Source organism: Salvelinus namaycush, unplaced genomic scaffold, assembly GCF_016432855.1.
Source record: "Salvelinus namaycush isolate Seneca unplaced genomic scaffold, SaNama_1.0 Scaffold1255, whole genome shotgun sequence".
Lineage (NCBI taxonomy): Eukaryota > Metazoa > Chordata > Actinopteri > Salmoniformes > Salmonidae > Salvelinus > Salvelinus namaycush.
The window spans coordinates 1-21,210 of NW_024057959.1; the positions used below are offsets into that span (position 1 = coordinate 1).

Sequence of the window (21,210 nt, forward strand, 5' to 3'; positions counted from 1 at the left end):
GGTCATTGACTGCTTAAATAAATACATATCTGAGTGTATTATTTCTCTGAACTATCCCATTACGCTTGAAGAGTCACTACCTTCAAAAAGTACAGTAAAAAGAAAACAAAGAAAACCTCTACGGTTAATACACTGGAAGATTTAAAATTATTTATACATGTAACATTTCTACCTCAATCACATATCAGCAGTAAAGGAAGGAATAAAAAAAATCCACTGGTGAAAAACAGTCCGGTCCGGCCAGCTAGGCTACATCTCTCTGTTTTATGATCAGTTTGCGTTCGCGAGGTCGAAAACATTAGCAGAAAACATTCACATTACAACTCTTCGTCAAGTCCTTGAAATTGTTGTTTCACAACAGTTTTTTCTGAATAAAATATTTCCTTTAACGTCCTGTGTTGGTTCTTCTTTCATTGATATGTTGTCGGCTATTACGAGACCTTAAGGAGCGATTTACTAAGCATTATAAACGCTTTATTACGAGACCTTAGGGAGCATCACGTACTGCTGGAATGTCTACCAATGGAATGTCCATCCTTTTGTGAGAAATTACACTGGTCACTCAAAACACTTATAAAGTATTTATAAAGTAGAAATAGTCCACACTTCAGAGGAGGCCATACAAAAAAGACTTAACTAATGATTAGTAAATGGTTTAAAGGACCTATTTTAAACAGCTTATGAATGGAGTAAAGATTAATAAATGATGAATAAACGATTTACTAAGCATTATAAATGATTTATTACGATTTACTAAGCATTATAAATGATTTATTACAATTTACTAAGCATTATAAATGATTTATTACGATTAACTAAGCATTATAAATGATTTATTACAATTTACTAAGCATTATAAATGATTTATTACAATTTACTAAGGATTATAAATGATTTATTACGATTTACTAAGTATTAAAAATTATTTATTACGAGTTATTAAGCATTAAAAACGCTTTATTATGAGTTACTAAGCATTATAAACGCTTTATTACAAGTTACTAAGCATTATAAATGATTTATTACAATTTCTAAGCATTATAAACGCTTTATTACGAGTTACTAAGCATTATAAATGATTTATTACAAGTTACTAAGCATTATAAACACTTTATTACACGTTATTATAAAGAGCTACCCTTTTTTGTAGGGGGTTGATGCATTTTGTGTAAAGAAAATCAAGTCGTAATTTTTAAGTGGAAATTACAAACTTCAGAAGCCTTTTAAAATCTCAAATACACTACAGGTTTTAACGTTCTCCTGTAACAAGGTGATCAAACTAAGAAATCTCTCATCTATAGGTCCATTAAGCCAGGCAAGCTCAATCAAACACATTTTAAGTAGCGATGCACGATATATCGGTAAGCATATTGGAATCGGACGATATTAGCTAAAAATGCCAATATCGGCATCGATGTCAAAGCTGATGTGCATACCTATATAACGTAGAGGACGTAATGAACACGGCATTCCTAACCTAGCCCACAATGTCTGCTGTGTGGATCGAGCAGTCAACAAGTCCAGCAGTCATTTGAAAGAGTAAGAACATTTCAGCGAGACAACTCAAACACGAAATCCATTAAAGCCAAGATAACAGAATTCATTGCCCTTGACAATCAACCGTTCTCTGTCGTGGATGATGTTGGCTTTCGCCGACTGGTCGAGCACATCGAGCCCCGGTACACACTACCAATTAGGTGCTATTTTTCAGATGTTGCCCTACCGAAGTTACACAGTATTGTTGAAACACACATCCATGAGCTACTTGCTATGACCGTCACTGCTATTAGCTTCACGATGTCAGCCCCACGAGCATGCAGAGTCTGACAGCACAGTGGGTCCACGAGGATTTCCTACTGAGGAAAGCCGTATTCCATTTCAAATGGCATTTGAGAAACATGTTTGAAACTTGGAAACATAAACACACTCCTAGCTTCATTTGAACAACTGACTGGAGAAATAAGCTCATGAACTGTGTCTGTAGCAGACGGGATACCCCTCTGTCATGGCATTGAAACTCCTGCTCAACAAAATCGCCAACACAAACCGTGGGGTTAAAACTTGCAAAAGTACTCTACTAGAGGCTGTGAACAAGCGATTCGGTGGCATTCTCTCTGAGCCTCTACTGTGTCGGACACGGACAGACAGAGATGAAACTTCACTGCTTGACATGTATGATGAAATCCTGGTTGAGACTGAACAAATGAACAACGAAACAGCACAGCAAGTAAGTGAAATAAATAGATATTGATTACGTTTTAGTTGGGGGCGGCAGGTAGCCTCGTGGTTAGAGTGTTGGGCCTGTAACGAAAAGGTTGCTGGATCGAATCCCCGAGCTGACAAGGTAAAAATTTGTCGTTGTACCCTTGAACAAGGCAGTTAACCCACTGTTCCCTGGTAGGCCGTCTTTGTAAATAAGAATTTGTTCTTAACTGACTTGCCTGGTTAAATAAATAAATACTGTAATGTGGACATATGTCAACAAAATAACTTTTTGGTGTGTGTGTTTCAACTATTTAACTGTACTAGAACGCTTAAAAGGCCACTCAAATTTTAAATATCGGTTATCGGTATCAGGGTTTTTTTGGCAAGGAAAATATCGGATATCGGTATCGGCCAAAAATGTCATATTGGTGGATCCCTAATTTTAAGTATTTGAAAATATTACTTGAACCCAGGCCAGACTACAGCAAGGAATGATGGTTGGACAGGCCAGACTACAGCAAGGCATGATGGTTGGACAGGCCAGACTACAGCAAGGCATGATGGTTGGACAGGCCAGACTACAGCAAGGCATGATGGTTGGACAGGCCAGACTACAGCAAGGCATGATGGTTGGACAGGCCAGACTACAGCAAGGCATGATGGTTGGACAGGCCAGACTACAGCAAGGCATGATGGTTGGACAGGCCAGACTACAGCAAGGCATGATGGTTGGACAGGCCAGACTACAGCAAGGCATGATGGTTGGACAGGCCAGACTACAGCAAGGCATGATGGTTGGACAGGCCAGACTACAGCAAGGCATGATGGTTGGACAGGCCAGACTACAGCAAGGCATGATGGTTGGACAGGCCAGACTACAGCAAGGCATGATGGTTGGACAGGCCAGACTACAGCAAGGCATGATGGTTGGACAGGCCAGACTACAGCAAGGCATGATGGTTGGACAGGCCAGACTACAGCAAGGCATGATGGTTGGACAGGCCAGACTACAGCAAGGCATGATGGTTGGACAGGCCAGACTACAGCAAGGCATGATGGTTGGACAGGCCAGACTACAGCAAGGCATGATGGTTGGACAGGCCAGACTACAGCAAGGCATGATGGTTGGACAGGCCAGACTACAGCAAGGCATGATGGTTGGACAGGCCAGACTACAGCAAGGCATGATGGTTGGACAGGCCAGACTACAGCAAGGCATGATGGTTGGACAGGCCAGACTACAGCAAGGCATGATGGTTGCACAGGCCAGACTACAGCAAGGCATGATGGTTGGACAGGCCAGACTACAGCAAGGCATGATGGTTGGACAGGCCAGACTACAGCAAGGCATGATGGTTGGACAGGCCAGACTACAGCAAGGCATGATGGTTGGACAGACCAGACTACAGCAAGGCATGATGGTTGGACAGACCAGACTACAGCAAGGCATGATGGTTGGACAGGCCAGGCTACAGCAAGGCATGATGGTTGGACAGGCCAGACTACAGCAAGGCATGATGGTTGGACAGGCCAGACTACAGCAAGGCATGATGGTTGCACAGGCCAGACTACAGCAAGGCATGATGGTTGGACAGGCCAGGCTACAGCAAGGCATGATGGTTGGACAGGCCAGACTACAGCAAGGCATGATGGTTGGACAGACCAGACTACAGCAAGGCATGATGGTTGGACAGACCAGACTACAGCAAGGCATGATGGTTGGACAGGGCAGGTCGATGCAGTAAAACTCTGTTTAAAGCCTACTGAAGATATCTCTGCAGTCTGTCGTCTAGCTGCTCTGCTCTGCTCTCCACACCTCCCTATTTGATCGTCCCACAAGCCCCCTCAGAGACTCCAGCAGCAAAGACTCCAGCAACAGAGACTCCAGCAACAGAGACTCCAGCAGTAGAGACTCCAGCAGCAGAGACTCCAGCTGCAGAGACTCCAGCAGCAAAGACTCCAGCAACAGAGACTCCAGCAGTAGAGACTCCAGCAGCAGAGACTCCAGCTGCAGAGACTCCAGCAGCAGAGACTCCAGCAGCAGAGACTCCAGCAGCAGAGACTCCAGCAACAGAGACTCCAGCAGCAGAGACTCCAGCAGCAGAGACTCCAGCAGCAGAGACTCCAGCAACAGAGACTCCAGCAGCAGAGACTCCAGCAGCAAAGACTCCAGCAACAGAGACTCCAGCAGCAAAGACTCCAGCAGCAGAGACTCCAGCAGCAGAGACTCCAGCAACAGAGACTCCAGCAGCAGAGACTCCAGCAGCAGAGACTCCAGCTGCAGAGACTCCAGCAGTAGAGACTCCAGCAGCAGAGACTCCAGCTGCAGAGACTCCAGCAGCAGAGACTCCAGCAGCAGTCCAGGTCTTGAGATTTGACCCCTGCATTCCTGTGGGGGCTAATGAGTAGAGGGAGCAGGGACTAACTCCTCATTAGGAATCCTCAAGTCTGACTCCTCATTAGGATTACTCAAGTCTGACTCCTCATTAGGATTACTCAAGTCTGACTCAGGCATTTCTTTGAAGGTTCTTTATTAACTTTCCAATCCTGACTGGGACAATGGGAAGGGGAGTATGGGGTGCTAGACCACAGACTTCCTATATGACAACAGGAAAGTAAGGGGGGTGCTATAGCAGGTTTCCCTTATTTGACAACTTCCTTCGATAAAAAGCACTACAAGAGTGAGTCAATAGATGTGTTCAGTGATATACAATGTAACCGAAGTCTCTTAGCAACAGGAACGGCTGTTGTACAACGTTGATATCGAGTTACGTTGGTCTACTTTGGGAGTCCTGCTTTGTCAGTTCAGCTGCTATACCATCCCTGTAGGTGTGTTCTATAAATACATCTGATTGGTTAGTCCATCCCTGTAGGTGTGTTCTATAAATACATCTGATTGGTCAGTCCATCCCTGTAGGTGTGTTCTATAAATACACCTGATTGGTCAGTCCATCCCTGTAGGTGTGTTCTATAAATACATCTGATTGGTCAGTCCATACCTGTAGGTGTGTTCTATAAATACATCTGATTGGTCAGTCCATACCTGTAGGTGTGTTCTATAAATACATCTGATTGGTTAGTCCATCCCTGTAGGTGTGTTCTATAAATACATCTGATTGGTCAGTCCATACCTGTAGGTGTGTTCTATAAATACATCTGATTGGTCAGTCCATACCTGTAGGTATGTTCTATAAATACATCTGATTGGTCAGTCCATCCCTGTAGGTGTGTTCTATAAATACATCTGATTGGTCAGTCCATCCCTGTAGGGGTATTCTATAAATACATCTGATTGGTCAGTCCATCCCTGTAGGTGTGTTCTATAAATACATCTGATTGGTCAGTCCATACCTGTAGGTGTGTTCTATAAATACATCTGATTGGTCAGTCCATCCCTGTAGGTGTGTTCTATAAATACATCTGATTGGTCAGTCCATACCTGTAGGTGTGTTCTATAAATACATCTGATTGGTCAGTCCATCCCTGTAGGTGTGTTCTATAAATACATCTGATTGGTTAGTCCATACCTGTAGGTGTGTTCTATAAATACACCTGATTGGTTAGTCCATCCCTGTAGGTGTGTTCTATAAATACATCTGATTGGTTAGTCCATACCTGTAGGTGTGTTCTATAAATACATCTGATTGGTTAGTCCATCCCTATAGGTGTGTTCTATAAATACATCTGATTGGTCAGTTCATACCTGTAGGTGTGTTCTATAAATACATCTGATTGGTCAGTCCATCCCTGTAGGTGTGTTCTATAAATACATCTGATTGGTCAGTCCATCCCTGTAGGTGTGTTCTATAAATACATCTGATTGGTCAGTCCATCCCTGTAGGTGTGTTCTATAAATACACCTGATTGGTCAGTCCATACCTGTAGGTGTGTTCTATAAATAGCCCTGATTGGTCAGTCCATCCCTGTAGGTGTGTTCTATAAATACATCTGATTGGTTAGTCCATACCTGTAGGTGTGTTCTATAAATAGCCCTGATTGGTCAGTCCATACCTGTAGGTGTGTTCTATAAATACATCTGATTGGTCAGTCCATCCCTGTAGGTATGTTCTATAAATTCATCTGATTGGTTAGTCCATACCTGTAGGTGTGTTCTATAAATACATCTGATTGGTCAGTCCATACCTGTAGGTGTGTTCTATAAATACATCTGATTGGTCAGTCCATCCCTGTAGGTGTGTTCTATAAATACATCTGATTGGTCAGTCCATCCCTGTAGGTGTGTTCTATAAATACATCTGATTGGTCAGTCCATACCTGTAGGTGTGTTCTATAAATACATCTGATTGGTCAGTCCATACCTGTAGGTGTGTTCTATGAAGACATTACACCCATAGACACATAAATTAAATCCAGATTGACAATCGACCAAGCTAAATAGGTGTTAAACTAAATACGTTTTAAGCTAAATAGGTTTTAAGGTAAATAGATTTTAAGGTAAATAGGTTTTACGCTGGATAGTGAGTTGTTTGTATGTATAGGAACGGGAGAATAAACAGACATGTTCAGTACACCAGGGATGAAGGGATGGACTGGGACGGTTTACATCCTTACAGGCTGACTACAGGCCTGTCTGTCGGTCAAACTGGGGGCTGTGTGTGTGTGTGTGTGTGTGTGTGTGTGTGTGTGTGTGTGTGTGTGTGTGTGTGTGTGTGTGTGTGTGTGTGTGTGTGTGTGTGTGTGAGAGAGAGAGAGAGAGAGAGAGAGAGAGAGAGAGAGAGAGAGAGAGAGAGAGAGAGAGAGAGAGAGAGAGAGAGAGAGAGAGAGAGAGAGAGAGAGAGAGAGAGAGAGAGAGATAAGAGGGGGCGAGAGACCATTCTCCCAGACAAGGCAGAATCCCAGCCTAGACCAGGGCCAAAACCAGGGAGTGATCCTTGGTTCTCCTCTGCCCAGCCTAGACCAGGGCCAAAACCAGGGAGTGATCCTTGGTTCTCCTCTGCCCAGCCTAGACCAGGGCCAGAGCCAGGGAGTGATCCTTGGTTCTCCTCTGCCCAGCCTAGACCAGGGCCAGAGCCAGGGAGTGATCCTTGGTTCTCCTCTGCCCAGCCTAGACCAGGGCCAGAGCCAGGGAGTGATCCTTGGTTCTCCTCTGCCCAGCCTAGACCAGGGCCAGAGCCAGGGAGTGATCCTTGGTTCTCCTCTGCCCAGCCTAGACCAGGGCCAGAGCCAGGGAGTGATCCTTGGTTCTCCTCTGCCCAGCCTAGACCAGGGCCAGGGAGTGATCCTAGGTTCTCCTCTCTCTCCTATCACAGCAGCCACTTACCCAGAGAAACGTTCTGGATTGTGCAACACTTGCCCATTATTATTTTCTAAATTATTCAAGCTCCGTCAAATTGGTTGTTGATCATTGCTAGACAGCCATTTTAGATGTTCAAGCAGATTTAAGTCAAAACTGTAACTTGGCCTCTCAGGAACATTCACTGTCTTCTTAGTAAGCAACTCCAGTGTAGATGTGGCCTTGTGTTTAAGGTTATTGTCCTGCTGAAAAGTGAGTTAATCTCCTAGTGTCTGGTGGAAAGCAGAATGAACCAGGTTTTCCTCTAGGATTCTGCCTCTGCTTAACTCCAATCCCTTTCTTTTGATCCTGAAAAACTCCCCAGCCCTTAACGATGACAAGCATGCCCATAACATGATGCAGCCACCACAATGGTTGAAAATATGGAGAGTGGTACTCGGTGATGTATTGGATTGGATTTGCGCCAAAACATTATGGGGTATTGTGTGAAGGCCAGTGACCAAAACAAAACTCAATTTAATCCATTTTAAATTCAGGTTGGAACAAAATGTGGAAAAAGTCAAAGGGTGTGAATACTTTCTGAAGGTCCTTGAGAATAGGGTGCCATTTGGGACGCAGTACTTGTCTGATATTAGATCAGTTGGACCAACCACCACCCCTGGTGTGCTCCACTCTGCAACAACATTCTTGTGGGAGCCAGTTTACCCTGGTGCACGGCCACAGCCAAATATTTAGCCTGTCAGATAGAATCAGACTCAAACACAAAAGAGAGTACCTAGAATGACAACCCCTCCCGGGCCCCTCCAGGCCCCCGGCGGCGAGGCCCATCAACACCGCCTCCGACGTAGGGAGGGCGGACAGCAGGGAGAGAGCCACAGAGCTGTCGGGCTCCACAGAGCTCCAGTGTTCACAGGGGTAGGTCCCAAATGGCACCCTATTCCCTATGTAAGTGCACTACTTTTGATCAGAGCAGTATGGGACTCCTTATAGGCCCTGGTCAAAAGTAGTGCACTACATAGGGAATAAGGTACGATTTGGGACGCATGCCACAAGGCTCCTTCGCAACAGCAACAAAATAATGGAGCCACTCAATTCAGATGTCCATTGAAAAAACAAGATCGTGAGGTTAAAAATACAAACAGAACCAAAACAGACATCAATCTGGAGGCTGGATGTTAAACCAGGGACATCATGTTAATCTGACCCAGGGACATAATGTTAATCTGACACAGGGACATCATGTTAATCTGACCAGGGACATAATGTTAATCTGACTCAGGGACATCATGTTAATCTGACACAGGAACCTCATGTTAATCTGACACGGGGACATCATGTTAATCTGACTCAGGGACATCATGTTAATCTGACACAGGGACATCATGTTAATCTGACCAGGGACATGTTAATCTGACACAGGGACATCATGTTAATCTGACACAGGAACCTCATGTTAATCTGACACAGGGACATAATGTTAATCTGACTCAGGGACATCATGTTAATCTGACACAGGGACATCATGTTAATCTGACACAGGGACATCATGTTAATCTGACACAGGGACATCATGTTAATCTGACACAGGAACCTCATGTTAATCTGACACAGGAACCTCATGTTAATCTGACACAGGGACATCATGTTAATCTGACACAGGAACCTCATGTTAATCTGACACAGGAACCTCATGTTAATCTGACACAGGGACATCATGTTAATCTGACACAGGAACCTCATGTTAATCTGACACAGGAACCTCATGTTAATCTGACACGGGGACATCATGTTAATCTGACTCAGGGACATCATGTTAATCTGACACAGGGACATCATGTTAATCTGACACAGGGACATCATGTTAATCTGACACAGGAACCTCATGTTAATCTGACACAGGAACCTCATGTTAATCTGACACAGGGACATCATGTTAATCTGACACAGGAACCTCATGTTAATCTGACACAGGAACCTCATGTTAATCTGACACAGGGACATTATGTTAATCTGACCAGGAACGTTATGTTAATCTGACACAGGAACCTCATGTTAATCTGACACAGGGACATCATGTTAATCTGACCAGGAACCTCATGTTAATCTGACACAGGGACATCATGTTAATCTGACACAGGAACCTCATATTAATCTGACACAGGAACCTCATGTTAACCTGACACAGGAACATCATGTTAATCTGACACAGGAACCTCATGTTAATCTGACACAGGGACATAATGTTAATCTGACCCAGGGACATAATGTTAATCTGACACAGGGACATCATGTTAATCTGACCAGGGACCTCATGTTAATCTGACACAGGAACCTTATGTTAATCTGACACAGGAACCTCATGTTAATCTGACACAGGGACATAATGTTAATCTGACCCAGGGACATCATGTTAATCTGACACAGGGACATCGTGTTAATCTGACACAGGAACCTCATGTTAATCTGACACAGGGACATAATGTTAATCTGACCCAGGGACATAATGTTAATCTGACACAGGAACCTCATGTTAATCTGACCCAGGGACATAATGTTAATCTGACACAGGAACCTCATGTTAATCTGACCCAGGGACATAATGTTAATCTGACACAGGGACATCATGTTAATCTGACCCAGGGACATCATGTTAATCTAGAGGACAGCATGTGTTAAACACAACATAGCAGCAGACCAGAGCTCTGACCTTAACCATCGTGTCTACCACTGAGTGTCACACCCTGATCTGTTTCACCTGTCTTTGTGATTGTCTCCACCCCTCCTCCAGGTGTCGCCCATCTTCCCCATTATCCCCAGTGTATTTATACCTGTGTTCTCTGTTTGTCTGTTGCCAGTTCTTTTTGTTTCGTCAAGCCTACCAGCGTTTTTTTCCCTCTTGTTGTTCCTGTTTCCTAGTTTCTCTGGTGTTGACCATTCTGCCTGCCCTGACCCTGACCCTGCCTGCCATCCTGTACCTTTGCCCCACCTATCTGGATTACTGACCTCTGCCTGCCCTTGACCTGTCTTTTGCCTGCCCCTGTTCGATTAATAAACTGTTGTTACTTCAATGTTGTCTGCATCTGGGTCTTACCTGAAACGTGATAGTGAGAGCCGTTATACAGAAAGAGTCGTTATAAATATAGAGTCGTCATAAATAAAGAGTCGTTTTAAATAAAGAGTCGTTTTAAATAAAGAGTCGTTTTAAATAAAGAGCCGTTTTAAATAAAGAGTCGTTTTAAATAAAGAGTCGCTATAAATAAAGAGTCGTTACAAATAAAGAGTCGTTTTAAATAAAGAGTCGTTTTAAATAAAGAGTCGTTTTAAATAAAGAGTCGTTTTAAATAAAGAGTCGTTTTAAATAGAGTCGCTATAAATAAAGAGCCGTTATAAATAAAGAGCCGTTATAAATAAAGAGCCGTTATAAATAAAGAGTCGTCATAAATAAAGAGTCGTTTTAAATAAAGAGTCGTTTTAAATAAAGAGTCGTTTTAAATAAAGAGTTGTTTTAAATAAAGAGCCGCTATAAATAAAGACTCGTTTTAAATAAAGAGTCGTCATAAATAAAGAGTCGTTACAAATAAAGAGTCGTTTTAAATAAAGAGTCGTCATAAATAAAGAGTCGTTACAAATAAAGAGTCGTTTTAAATAAAGAGTCACTATAAGAAAAAATACATGTATGGCTGGCAATGGATCACTACCAGGCTCCCATGGGCCAATACCACCCTCCCATGAGCAAATACCACCCTCCCATGGGCCAATACCACCCTCCCATGGGCCAATACCACCCTCCCATGGGCAAATACCACCCTCCCATGGGCCAAAACCACCCAAAGGCCAATACCTCCCAAGGGCCAATACCACCCTCCTAAGGGCCAATACCACCCAAGGGCCAATACCTACCATAGGCCAATACCACCCTCCCAAGGGCCAATACCACCCTCCCAAGGGCCGATACCACCCAAGGGCCAATACCTCCCATGGGCCAATACCACCCTCCCAAGGGCCAATACCACCCAAGGGCCAATACCTCCTATGGGCCAATACCACCCTCCCAAGGGCCAATACCACCCTCCCATGGGCCAATACCACACTTCCAAGGGCCAATACCTCCCTCCCATGGGCCAATACCTCCCTCCCAAGGGCCAATACCTCCCATGGGCCAATACCACCCTCCCAATGGACAATACCACCCTCCCATGGACCAATACCTCCCTCCCAAGGGCCAATACCACCTTCCCAAGCGCCAATACCTCCCTCCCATGGGCCTATACCTCCCTCCTAAGGGCCAATACCACCCTCCCATGGGCCAATACCTCCCTCCCAAGGGCCAATACCACCCTCCCATGGGCCAATACCTCCCTCCCAAGGGCCAATACCACCCTCCCAAGGGCCAATACCACCCTCCCATGGGCCAATACCACCCTCCCAAGGGCCAATACATACCTCCCTCCCATGGGCCAATACCTCCCTCCCATGGGCCAATACCTCCCTCCCAAGGGCCAATACCTCCCTCCCAAGGGCCAATACCTCGTCAAGGGCCAATACCTCCCAAGGGCCAATACCACCCTCCCATGGGCCAATACCACCCTCCCAAGGGCCAATACCTCCCAAGGGCCAATACCACCCTCCCAAGGGCCAATACCTCGTCATGGGCCAATACCTCCCAAGGGCCAATACCACCCTCCCAAGGGCCAATACCACCCTCCCAAGGGCCAATACCTCCCAAGGGCCAATACCACCCTCCCAAGGGCCAATACCACCCTCCCAAGGGCCAATACCTCGTCAAGGGCCAATACCTCCCAAGGGCCAATACCACCCTCCCAAGGGCCAATACCTCCCTCCCATGGGCCAATACCTCCCTCCCAAGGGCCAATACCTCCCTCCCAAGGGCCAATACCTCCCAAGGGCCAATACCACCCTCCCATGGGCCAATACCACCCTCCCAAGGGCCAATACCTCCCAAGGGCCAATACCACCCTCCCAAGGGCCAATACCTCGTCATGGGCCAATACCTCCCAAGGGCCAATACCACCCTCCCAAGGGCCAATACCTCCCAAGGGCCAATACCACCATCCCAAGGGCCAATACCACCCTCCCAAGGGCCAATACCACCCACCCAAGGGCCAATACCTCGTCAAGGGCCAATACCTCCCAAGGGCCAATACCACCCTCCCAAGGGCCAATACCACCCTCCCAAGGGCCAATACCACCCTCCCATGGGCCAATACCACCCTCCCAAGGGCCAATACCACCCTCCCAAGGGCCAATACCACCCTCCCAAGGGCCAATACCTTGTCAAGGGCCAATACCACCCTCCCAAGGGCCAATACCACCCTCCCAAGGGCCAATACCACCCTCCCAAGGGCCAATACCACCCTCCCATGGGCCAATACCTCGTCAAGGGCCAATACCTCCCAAGGGCCAATACCACCCTCCCATGGGCCAATACCACCCTCCCAAGGGCCCAATACCTCCCAAGGGCCAATACCACCCTCCCAAGGGCCAATACCTCCCAAGGGCCAATACCACCCTCCCAAGGGCCAATACCTCGTCAAGGGCCAATACCTCGTCAAGGGCCAATACCACCCTCCCAAGGGCCAATACCACCCTCCCAAGGGCCAATACATACCTCCCTCCCATGGGCCAATACCTCCCTCCCATGGGCCAATACCTCCCTCCCATGGGCCAATACCTCCCTCCCAAGGGCCAATACCTCCCAAGGGCCAATACCACCCTCCCATGGGCCAACACCACCCTCCCAAGGGCCAATACCTCCCAAGGGCCAATACCACCCTCCCAAGGGCCAATACGTCGTCATGGGCCAATACCTCCCAAGGGCCAATACCACCCTCCCAAGGGCCAATACCTCCCAAGGGCCAATACCACCCTCCCAAGGGCCAATACCACCCTCCCAAGGGCCAATACCTCGTCAAGGGCCAATACCTCCCAAGGGCCAATACCACCCTCCCAAGGGCCAATACCACCCTCCCAAGGGCCAATATCACCCTCCCATGGGCCAATACCACCCTCCCAAGGGCCAATATCACCCTCCCAAGGGCCAATACCACCCTCCCATGGGCCAATACCACCCTCCCAAGGGCCAATACCACCCTCCCAAGGGCCAATACCTCGTCAAGGGCCAATACCTCCCAAGGGCCAATACCACCCTCCCAAGGGCCAATACCACCCTCCCAAGGGCCAATACCTCCCAAGGGCCAATACCACCCTCCCATGGGCCAACACCACCCTCCCAAGGGCCAATACCACCCTCCCAAGGGCCAATACCTCGTCAAGGGCCAATACCTCCCGAGGGCCAATACCACCCTCCCAAGGGCCAATACCACCCTCCCAAGGGCCAATACCACCCTCCTAAGGGCCAATACCACCCTCCCAGGGATCAATCTCCTTCCCAGGGAGCAATACCTCCCTCCCAGGGCCAGGAGCCACAATGGATTCACTACCAGAGGCCACAGTTGTACAGCTGGGAGAGGAGAAACCCCCACTGTGATGGACCACTCCTCCCTAACCTACCCAAGTCCTGGCCTTAAAGGTCCACTGCAGCCGTTTTCATCTCGAAATCAAATCATTTCTGGCTAACAATTAAGTACCTTACTGTGATTGTTTTCAATTCAAATGGTCAAAAATAGCTTTTTAGCAATGAGCAATTTCGCAAGCAATAATTTTTCTAGGACTGTCTGGGAGTGGTCTGAGTTGGGAAGGAAAAAACTGAAAACTAGTGACGTCATCAGGCAGGCCAAAATGCCATCCTACCAAAACAAGCTCATATTTCAAACAGCGCTTACACTAAAGGGGCATTATCATCCTTTTACCATTTCACAGTATTATTCCAACCTCATAGTGTGGAAATGTATGTAAAAAAACAACACATTGACTGCACAGAAAGATCAAAACATACAGGCTTCCTTCATTTACCTAAAATATGACCGTAGTGCTCAACTTAAAAGGCAAAAACACTTTATCCATCTAGCGGGGAAATAGCAGCGGACAGAATCATCCCAAACCCCAGAGAGAGATGCATCTGGCGGTGCTGTGGTGAGAGATGATTCACCCAGGCGGTTAGTTAAGTGGCTATAGAAACCAACTAATGGAGACATTGTTGTAGGGCAGTACCGTCCTCAACCCACAACCACCACACCACAAACCTTTAAACACCATGCAAAAAAGAAAAAAAATATAGAATTCCTTTACATGTTCTAAAGTTCTCGTGACCGACTCTACATTTTTACTTGAAAATTCTACCAATTAGGTATAAGAATCATCAAATTAAGACACCACAGACTTATAAACACGATGCAAAATATGAAAATATAATTCCTTTATGATCCTCCAGGTTTCAGTATTGCATTGCTGGTCCTGTTAGTCTGCATTTTGACTGTAATATTGTAAATTATGGTAAGTATAATCACTTCAAAGGAAGATACCACAGTCTGATAAACATGATGTACAGTAAAATGCTAAATATGCAAATATAATTTCTCCGAGTCTTAAAGGTTCAGTTTTCATAACTGTTACTCTCCATTTTGACTTCAAAAAAATGCTGTCAATTGGGGTATGTAAAATTGTCCTTTTTTGTTGTTGTTTATCTTAAATCAGAGAAGTGAACTTTATAAGCATGAGTTCATGTTTTATGTTTATGGGGAGAATAAGATCAAGTTTTCCAAACTCCAGTCCAGAAAGGATGCAACATGAGGGACTTTTTACCACGAACAGAAGATGTGGAGAGAGAGAGAGAGAGAGAGAGAGACAGAGAGAGAGAGACAGAGAGAGAGAGACAGAGAGAGAGAGAGACAGAGAGAGAGAGAGAGAGAGACACAGAGAGATAGACAGAGAGAGAGAGAGAGAGAGAGAGAGAGAGAGAGGGAGAGACAGGAGACAGAGAGAGAGAGACAGAGAGAGAGAGAGAGAGAGAGAGAGAGAGAGAGAGAGAGAGAGAGAGAGAGAGAGAGACAGAGAGACAGAGAGAGAGAGACAGAGAGAGAGAGACACAGAGAGAGACAGAGAGAGAGAGACATAGAGAGAGAGACAGAGACAGAGAGAGAGAGACACAGAGAGAGACAGAGAGAGAGAGACATAGAGAGAGAGACAGAGACAGAGAGAGAGAGAGAGAGATAGAGAGAGAGAGAGAGAGAGAGAGAGAGAGAGAGAGAGAGAGAGCGAGCGAGCGAGCGAGCGAGAGAGAGAGAGAGAGAGAGAGAGAGAGAGAGAGAGAGAGAGAGAGAGAGAGAAAGAAAGACAGAGAGAGAGACAGAGAGACAGAGAGACAGAGACAGAGAGAGAGAGACAGAGAGACATAGAGAGAGAGACCGACTAAATTGCTATCTGACCCTAAACAGAGAATATGAATTGGCTGAATATCTCTACTCTGTCAGAGATACGAAGCAGAGACAGATTCTTACCAAGTACAGGCTGAGTGACCACCGATTGGCAATAGAAACCGGCAGACATAAAAAGACATGGCTACCCAAAGAGGAGCGTGTATGTGGTCACTGCACGACAGGGGATGTAGAAACAGAGATGCACTTTCTCCTTTACTGTGATAAATATTCCTCACCAAGAGATTCATTATTCACAGAAATGTCTACATTTATTCCAAATTTTAACTTATTAAACCCAGAGGAAAAACTAAAAATACTCATGGGCGAAGGAGCAATGGCTCCTCTTGCAGCCAAATATGTATTTGCCTGCCATAGCCTGAGAGACACTGAATAATAACATCTGCATAGTAAGCAGTAACTTACTTATTATTACTATTATTGTTATTACTGTTATTGTTATTACTATTATTATTGTTGTTTATCATTCCAAGTAGTAATGGTATGGGTGGTAATGGTAATGATAGCAGTTTAATGATGGTGGTGGTGGTAGTAGTGGTAATGATGATAGTAGTTGTAGTACCGATGTAATGGTGAAGATGACCGTTATTTAGTTATAAGTTAGTTATAGTTTCATTTTTTTTATTACATTACATTCGATTATTGACTGTTACCATTTTATTGTTACTATTTTTATATTTAATATTGTATTATTATTTACTGCCATTCTATATTATTATTTGTCATTGTTTATAATTTTATTACAATGTATATTGTATACATTGTTGCTTTGGCAATATTGACACAATGTTTTTCATGCCAATAAAGCAGCTTGAATTTGAATTTGAATTTGAGACAGAGAGAGAGAGACAGAGAGAGAGACAGAGAGAGAGAGAGAGAGAGAGAGAGAGAGAGAGAGAGAGAGAGAGAGAGAGAGAGAGAGAGACAGAGAGAGAGAGAGACCGAGCGACAGAGAAAGACAGATCGAGCGACAGAGAGAGAGAGACAGAGCGACTGGGAGGAAGACAAATCGAGCGATAGAGAGAGTGAGAGTGAGAGAAAGAGAGAAGAGAGAAATGCAATTAACTTAGGGCAGAGAGGAACAGTGGGCTTCTTGTCAGTCTTCCCCAGCTTTTATGATGTCAGCTACCAGCCAAACAAAGACACCCCATCCCCAAAAATAAACAGTCTTTGCCTGCAAAATTACCCTGAAAACTCAGCCTGCCGTTTCATCTGAGAGGGAGCAATTCTCCCTGAAAACTCAGCCTGCCGTTTCATCTGAGAGGGAGCAATTCTCCCTGAAAACTCAGCCTGCCGTTTCATCTGAGAGGGAGCATTTCTCCCTGAGCCAGGGTCAACAAGTAAACAATACAAGGGGGATTGCTGGGGTTGGAGGTTGGAGGAGGGCTGGGGGTTGGAGGAGGGCTGGGGGTTGGAGGAGGGCTGGGGGTTGGAGGAGGGCTGGGGGTTGGAGGAGGGCTAGAGGAGGGTTTGGGTTAGAGGAGGGCTGGGGGTTGGAGGAGGGTTGGGGGCTGGAGGAGGGTTGGGGGTTGGAGGAGGGCTGGGGGTTGGAGGAGGGTTGGAGGTTGGAGGAGGGCTGGGGGTTGGAGGAGGGCTGGGGGTTGGAGGAGGGCTGGGGGTTGGAGGAGGGCTGGGGGTTGGAGGAGGGCTAGAGGAGGGTTTGGGTTAGAGGAGGGCTGGGGGTTGGAGGAGGGCTGGGGGCTGGAGGAGGGTTGGGGGTTGGAGGAGGGCTGGGGGTTGGAGGAGGGCTGAGGGCTGGAGGAGGGCTGGGGGTTGGAGGAGGGCTGGGGGCTGGAGGAGGGCTGGGGGTTGGATGAGGGCTGGGGGTTGGAGGAGGGCTGAGGGCTGGAGGAGGGTTGGGGGTTGGAGGAGGGCTGGGGGTTGGAGGAAGGCTGGGGGTTGGATGAGGGCTGGGGGTTGGATGAGGGCTGGGGGTTGGAGGAAGGCTGGGGGCTGGAGGAGGGTTGGGGGTTGGAGGAGGGCTGGAGGTTGGAGGAGGGTTGGGGGTTGGAGGAGGGCTGGGGGTTGGAGGAGGGCTGGGGGTTGGATGAGGGCTGGGGGTTGGAGGAGGGTTGGGGGTTGGAGGAGGGCTGGGGGTTGGAGGAGGGCTGGGGGTTGGATGAGGGCTGGGGGTTGGATGAGGGTTGGGGGTTGGAGGAGGGCTGGGGGTTGGATGAGGGCTGGGGGTTGGATGAGGGGTGGGGGTTGGAGGAGGGTTGGGGGTTGGAGGAGGGCTGGGGTTGGAGAAGGGCTGGGATTGGAGGAGGGCTAGAGAAGGGTTTGGGTTAGAGGAGGGCTGGGGTTGGAGGAGGACTGGGGGTTGGAGGAGGGTTGGGGGTTGGAGGAGGGCTGAGGGTTGGAGGAGGGTTGGGATTGGAGGAGGGCTGGGGTTGGAGAAGGGCTGGGGTTGGAGGAGGGCTAGAGGAGGGTTGGGGTTAGAGGAGGGCTGGGGTTGGAGGATGGCTGGGGGTTGAAGAAGGTTTGGTGGTTGAAGGAGGGCTGGGGGTTGGAGGAGGTTTAGGGGTTGGAGGAGGGTTGGAGGAGGGTTGGAGGATGGCTGGGGTTGGAGGAGGGTTGGAGGAGGGTTGGGGGTTGGAGGAGGGCTGGGGGTTGGAGGAGGGTTGGGGGTTGGAGGAGGGCTGGGGTTGGAGGAGGGTTGGAGGATGGCTGGGGTTGGAGGAGGGTTGGAGGAGGGTTTGGGGTTGGAGGATGGCTGGGGTTGGAGGAGGGTTGGAGGAGGGTTGGGGGTTGGAGGAGGGCTGGGGTTGGAGGAGGGTTGGAGGAGGGTTGGAGGTTGGAGGATGGCTGGGGGTGGGGGAGGGTTGGAGGAGGGGTGGGGGTTGGAGGAGGGGTGGGGGTTGGAGGACGGTTGGGGGTTGGAGGAGGGCTGGGATTGTAGGAGAGCTGGGGGTTGGAGGAGGGTTGGGGTTTGGAGGAGGGTTGGCGTTTGGAGGATGGCTGGGGTTGGAGGAGGGTTGGGGGTTGGAGGATGGCTGGGGTTGGAGAAGGGTTGGAGGAGGGCTGGGGGTTGGAGGATGGTTGGAGGAGGGCTGGGGGTTGGAGGAGGGCTGGGGTTTGGAGGATGGCTGGGGTTGGAGGAGGGCTGGGGTTGGAGGAGGGTTGGGGTTGGAGGAGGGTTAGGGGTTGGAGGAGGGTTGGAGGAGGGTTGGAGGAGGGTTGGGGGTTGGAGGAGGGTTGGAGGAGGGCTGGAGGAGGGTTGGATGAGGGCTGGGTGTGTGCGCTTTGACGCTCACTCCCTCGTTCTCTCTCTATTAGTGTGTGTGTGTGTGTGTGTGTGTGTGTGTGTGTGTGTGTGTGTGTGTGTGTGTGTGTGTGTGTGTGTGTGTGTGTGTGTGTGTGTGTGTGTGTGTGTGTGTGTGTGTGTGTGGTGTGCCTGCGTGCGTGCTGGAATCTACTCCACACTGCTATGAATTAATAAAGTACTTGATTAAAACATATTTCTAAACATACATATTGCAGACTGCAGAACTCTTGTCTCACTGGATAAGCGGTGGTTAGTGTGAGAATTCGTCTCTCTTTCATCTGTGTACACTATGTGCTATATAGTGCCTTCAAAACATTTTCACACCCCTTGACATTTTCCCCATTTTGTTGTTACAGCCTGTTTTTAAAATGGATTACATTCAGATTATTATTGTCACTGGTCTAAACACAATACCCCATAATATCATTGAAATGTTTACAAATTAGTTAAAAATGAAAAGTTGAAATGTGACCGACCGGCTCGATTCGGTCTTATGTAGCAAAATTTGAAATGGTGTTTTTTTTACATTGGATAAAAGTAGAGACAGAGCTAGAAAATGGTATATCATACACTCCAGTTGAGGAACAATGGGAAAGCAATTCTGTTTTGAAAGTTGATAGATTTTTGAGAAAATGGCACTTTAATGTTTTGGTACACCTGCTGGAGAGAGCTTCTTTGTCTACACCCATTCAGCATCGTCCACACGCTCTAAAGCTTTAGCCCCACCCATCTCTTTCACATGTGAGGCCATGTACTATCACAACCAAAGATTTCAAAACTAAAGGCTGGCGTATACTACGGGTATGTCGTAAATTTAGTCTGGAGTGTCAGAGTGTGCTCAGAGTGCGCTCTGGGAGTTCGTAAACTCAGAGCATTCGGCTCTCGGAGCCTTCAGAGCGCACACTGGACGCTCTGGCCCGAGGAGTAGGGTTGATTCGAGCGTTCTGACCTCACAACAGCAGTCAAGCACCCAAGCTAACTGGCTAACGTTGGCTAGCTTGCTAGCTACTTCCAGACCCAAAGCGAGAACAGCTCACTCTGACCATTTTACTCTCCCTAGCAGAGCTGGTTAGGCTGTTTTCATGTTATCCAGAGCATTGGTGACTAACTGTACTGCTGACAATTTAATTACGCTTTTTCGCCAATGTTTACTGACACAGGCCATATTCAACAGGGTGTTGAGTGTTCGTAAATTCTGCTCCTCTGGCACACTCAGACGAGATCGGAGTAGATAGCCAGAGCAAATTTACCAGCTATGTCTATCGACAGTTATGTCACAGCTATGTCACAGTGACATCATAAACATTCTATTGAAATGGTTACTTGCGTAGTGGAGTCTTTTGTTTAGACATGTAGCTAGCTAGCTAAACAATTAACCATAATCCCAACTCATAGCGTTACTACCCTGCATGAATCTGCCGGTAGCTAACCAACCAGGTTCAACGTTAGCTAGCTAACATTAGGCTATAACTAGCAATGCAAATGACTCTGAGATACAAATAATATAACCAAAACAGATCTTACACGTAATGTTAGCTTGCGAGCTAGCCAACAACAACTTGCCAGCTAACATTAGCTAGCTAACAGTACACTTTAACTTGAAATGGAAACAACTTTCTGAGAAAATTAGAAACGTGTAATATCTGAAAATTTAGCTAGCTAGACTATCTTACCCATATACATGGATGGATGTTTCGCACTCTCTGTCATGAATGCCATGGTTGCTCTTAGTTTGAAGATGTAATCCGGAGACAGGTGCTTTATACAACAGCATGTTCTCTTTTCGACTCTGTCTGCATATTTGCAATCAAACGCGAGAATTAGATATCATACTCTCCTTAGATATCATACTCTAATTCCACTGATTTCAAAACAGTCCTTCAGAAAGTGGAGAGCAACAACTATGCAGTTCTACTACTACGTGATATTTTTCAAAAATGCAGTTTTAGAAAGAATTGTTGGAAAGATTCTTTTTCTGTGGCTAAACTAAGCTCGTAATTTCAAAATTGTGTTCGTTTTTTCAGATTACATACATGTTTGTTATTAAGGCACAAGAAAGTTCACATGTTCCAGAAGGCATTTCTGCCTTTTAATAAAAACAAAAGTTCATGTTCAAATGGCTCTCGTGTGAA

The 21,210-nt window shown here is 46.8% G+C and overlaps 2 protein-coding genes across 2 annotated transcripts in view; one reads left to right on the forward strand and one right to left on the reverse strand.

Annotated features, from left to right (window-relative positions):
• The first annotated feature begins 11,436 nt into the window (after positions 1-11,436).
• On the forward strand, positions 11,437-14,007 carry LOC120036225 (extensin-like). Its single transcript, XM_038982705.1, has one exon. The coding sequence runs from the start codon at positions 11,437-11,439 to the stop codon at positions 14,005-14,007; it is 2,571 nt and encodes an 856-aa protein (XP_038838633.1).
• A 3,264-nt stretch (positions 14,008-17,271) lies between these two features.
• The window catches only part of LOC120036226 (metalloprotease TIKI1-like), a 34,473-nt gene continuing 30,534 nt past the window's right edge, over positions 17,272-21,210 (reverse strand). Inside the window, exons 3-4 of the mRNA XM_038982706.1 lie at positions 17,617-17,831; positions 17,272-17,353 (exon numbers count right to left, since the gene is read on the reverse strand). Of these exons, the coding sequence (XP_038838634.1) occupies positions 17,272-17,353; positions 17,617-17,831 (297 nt within the window). The remainder of the gene's footprint in view (positions 17,354-17,616; positions 17,832-21,210) is intronic.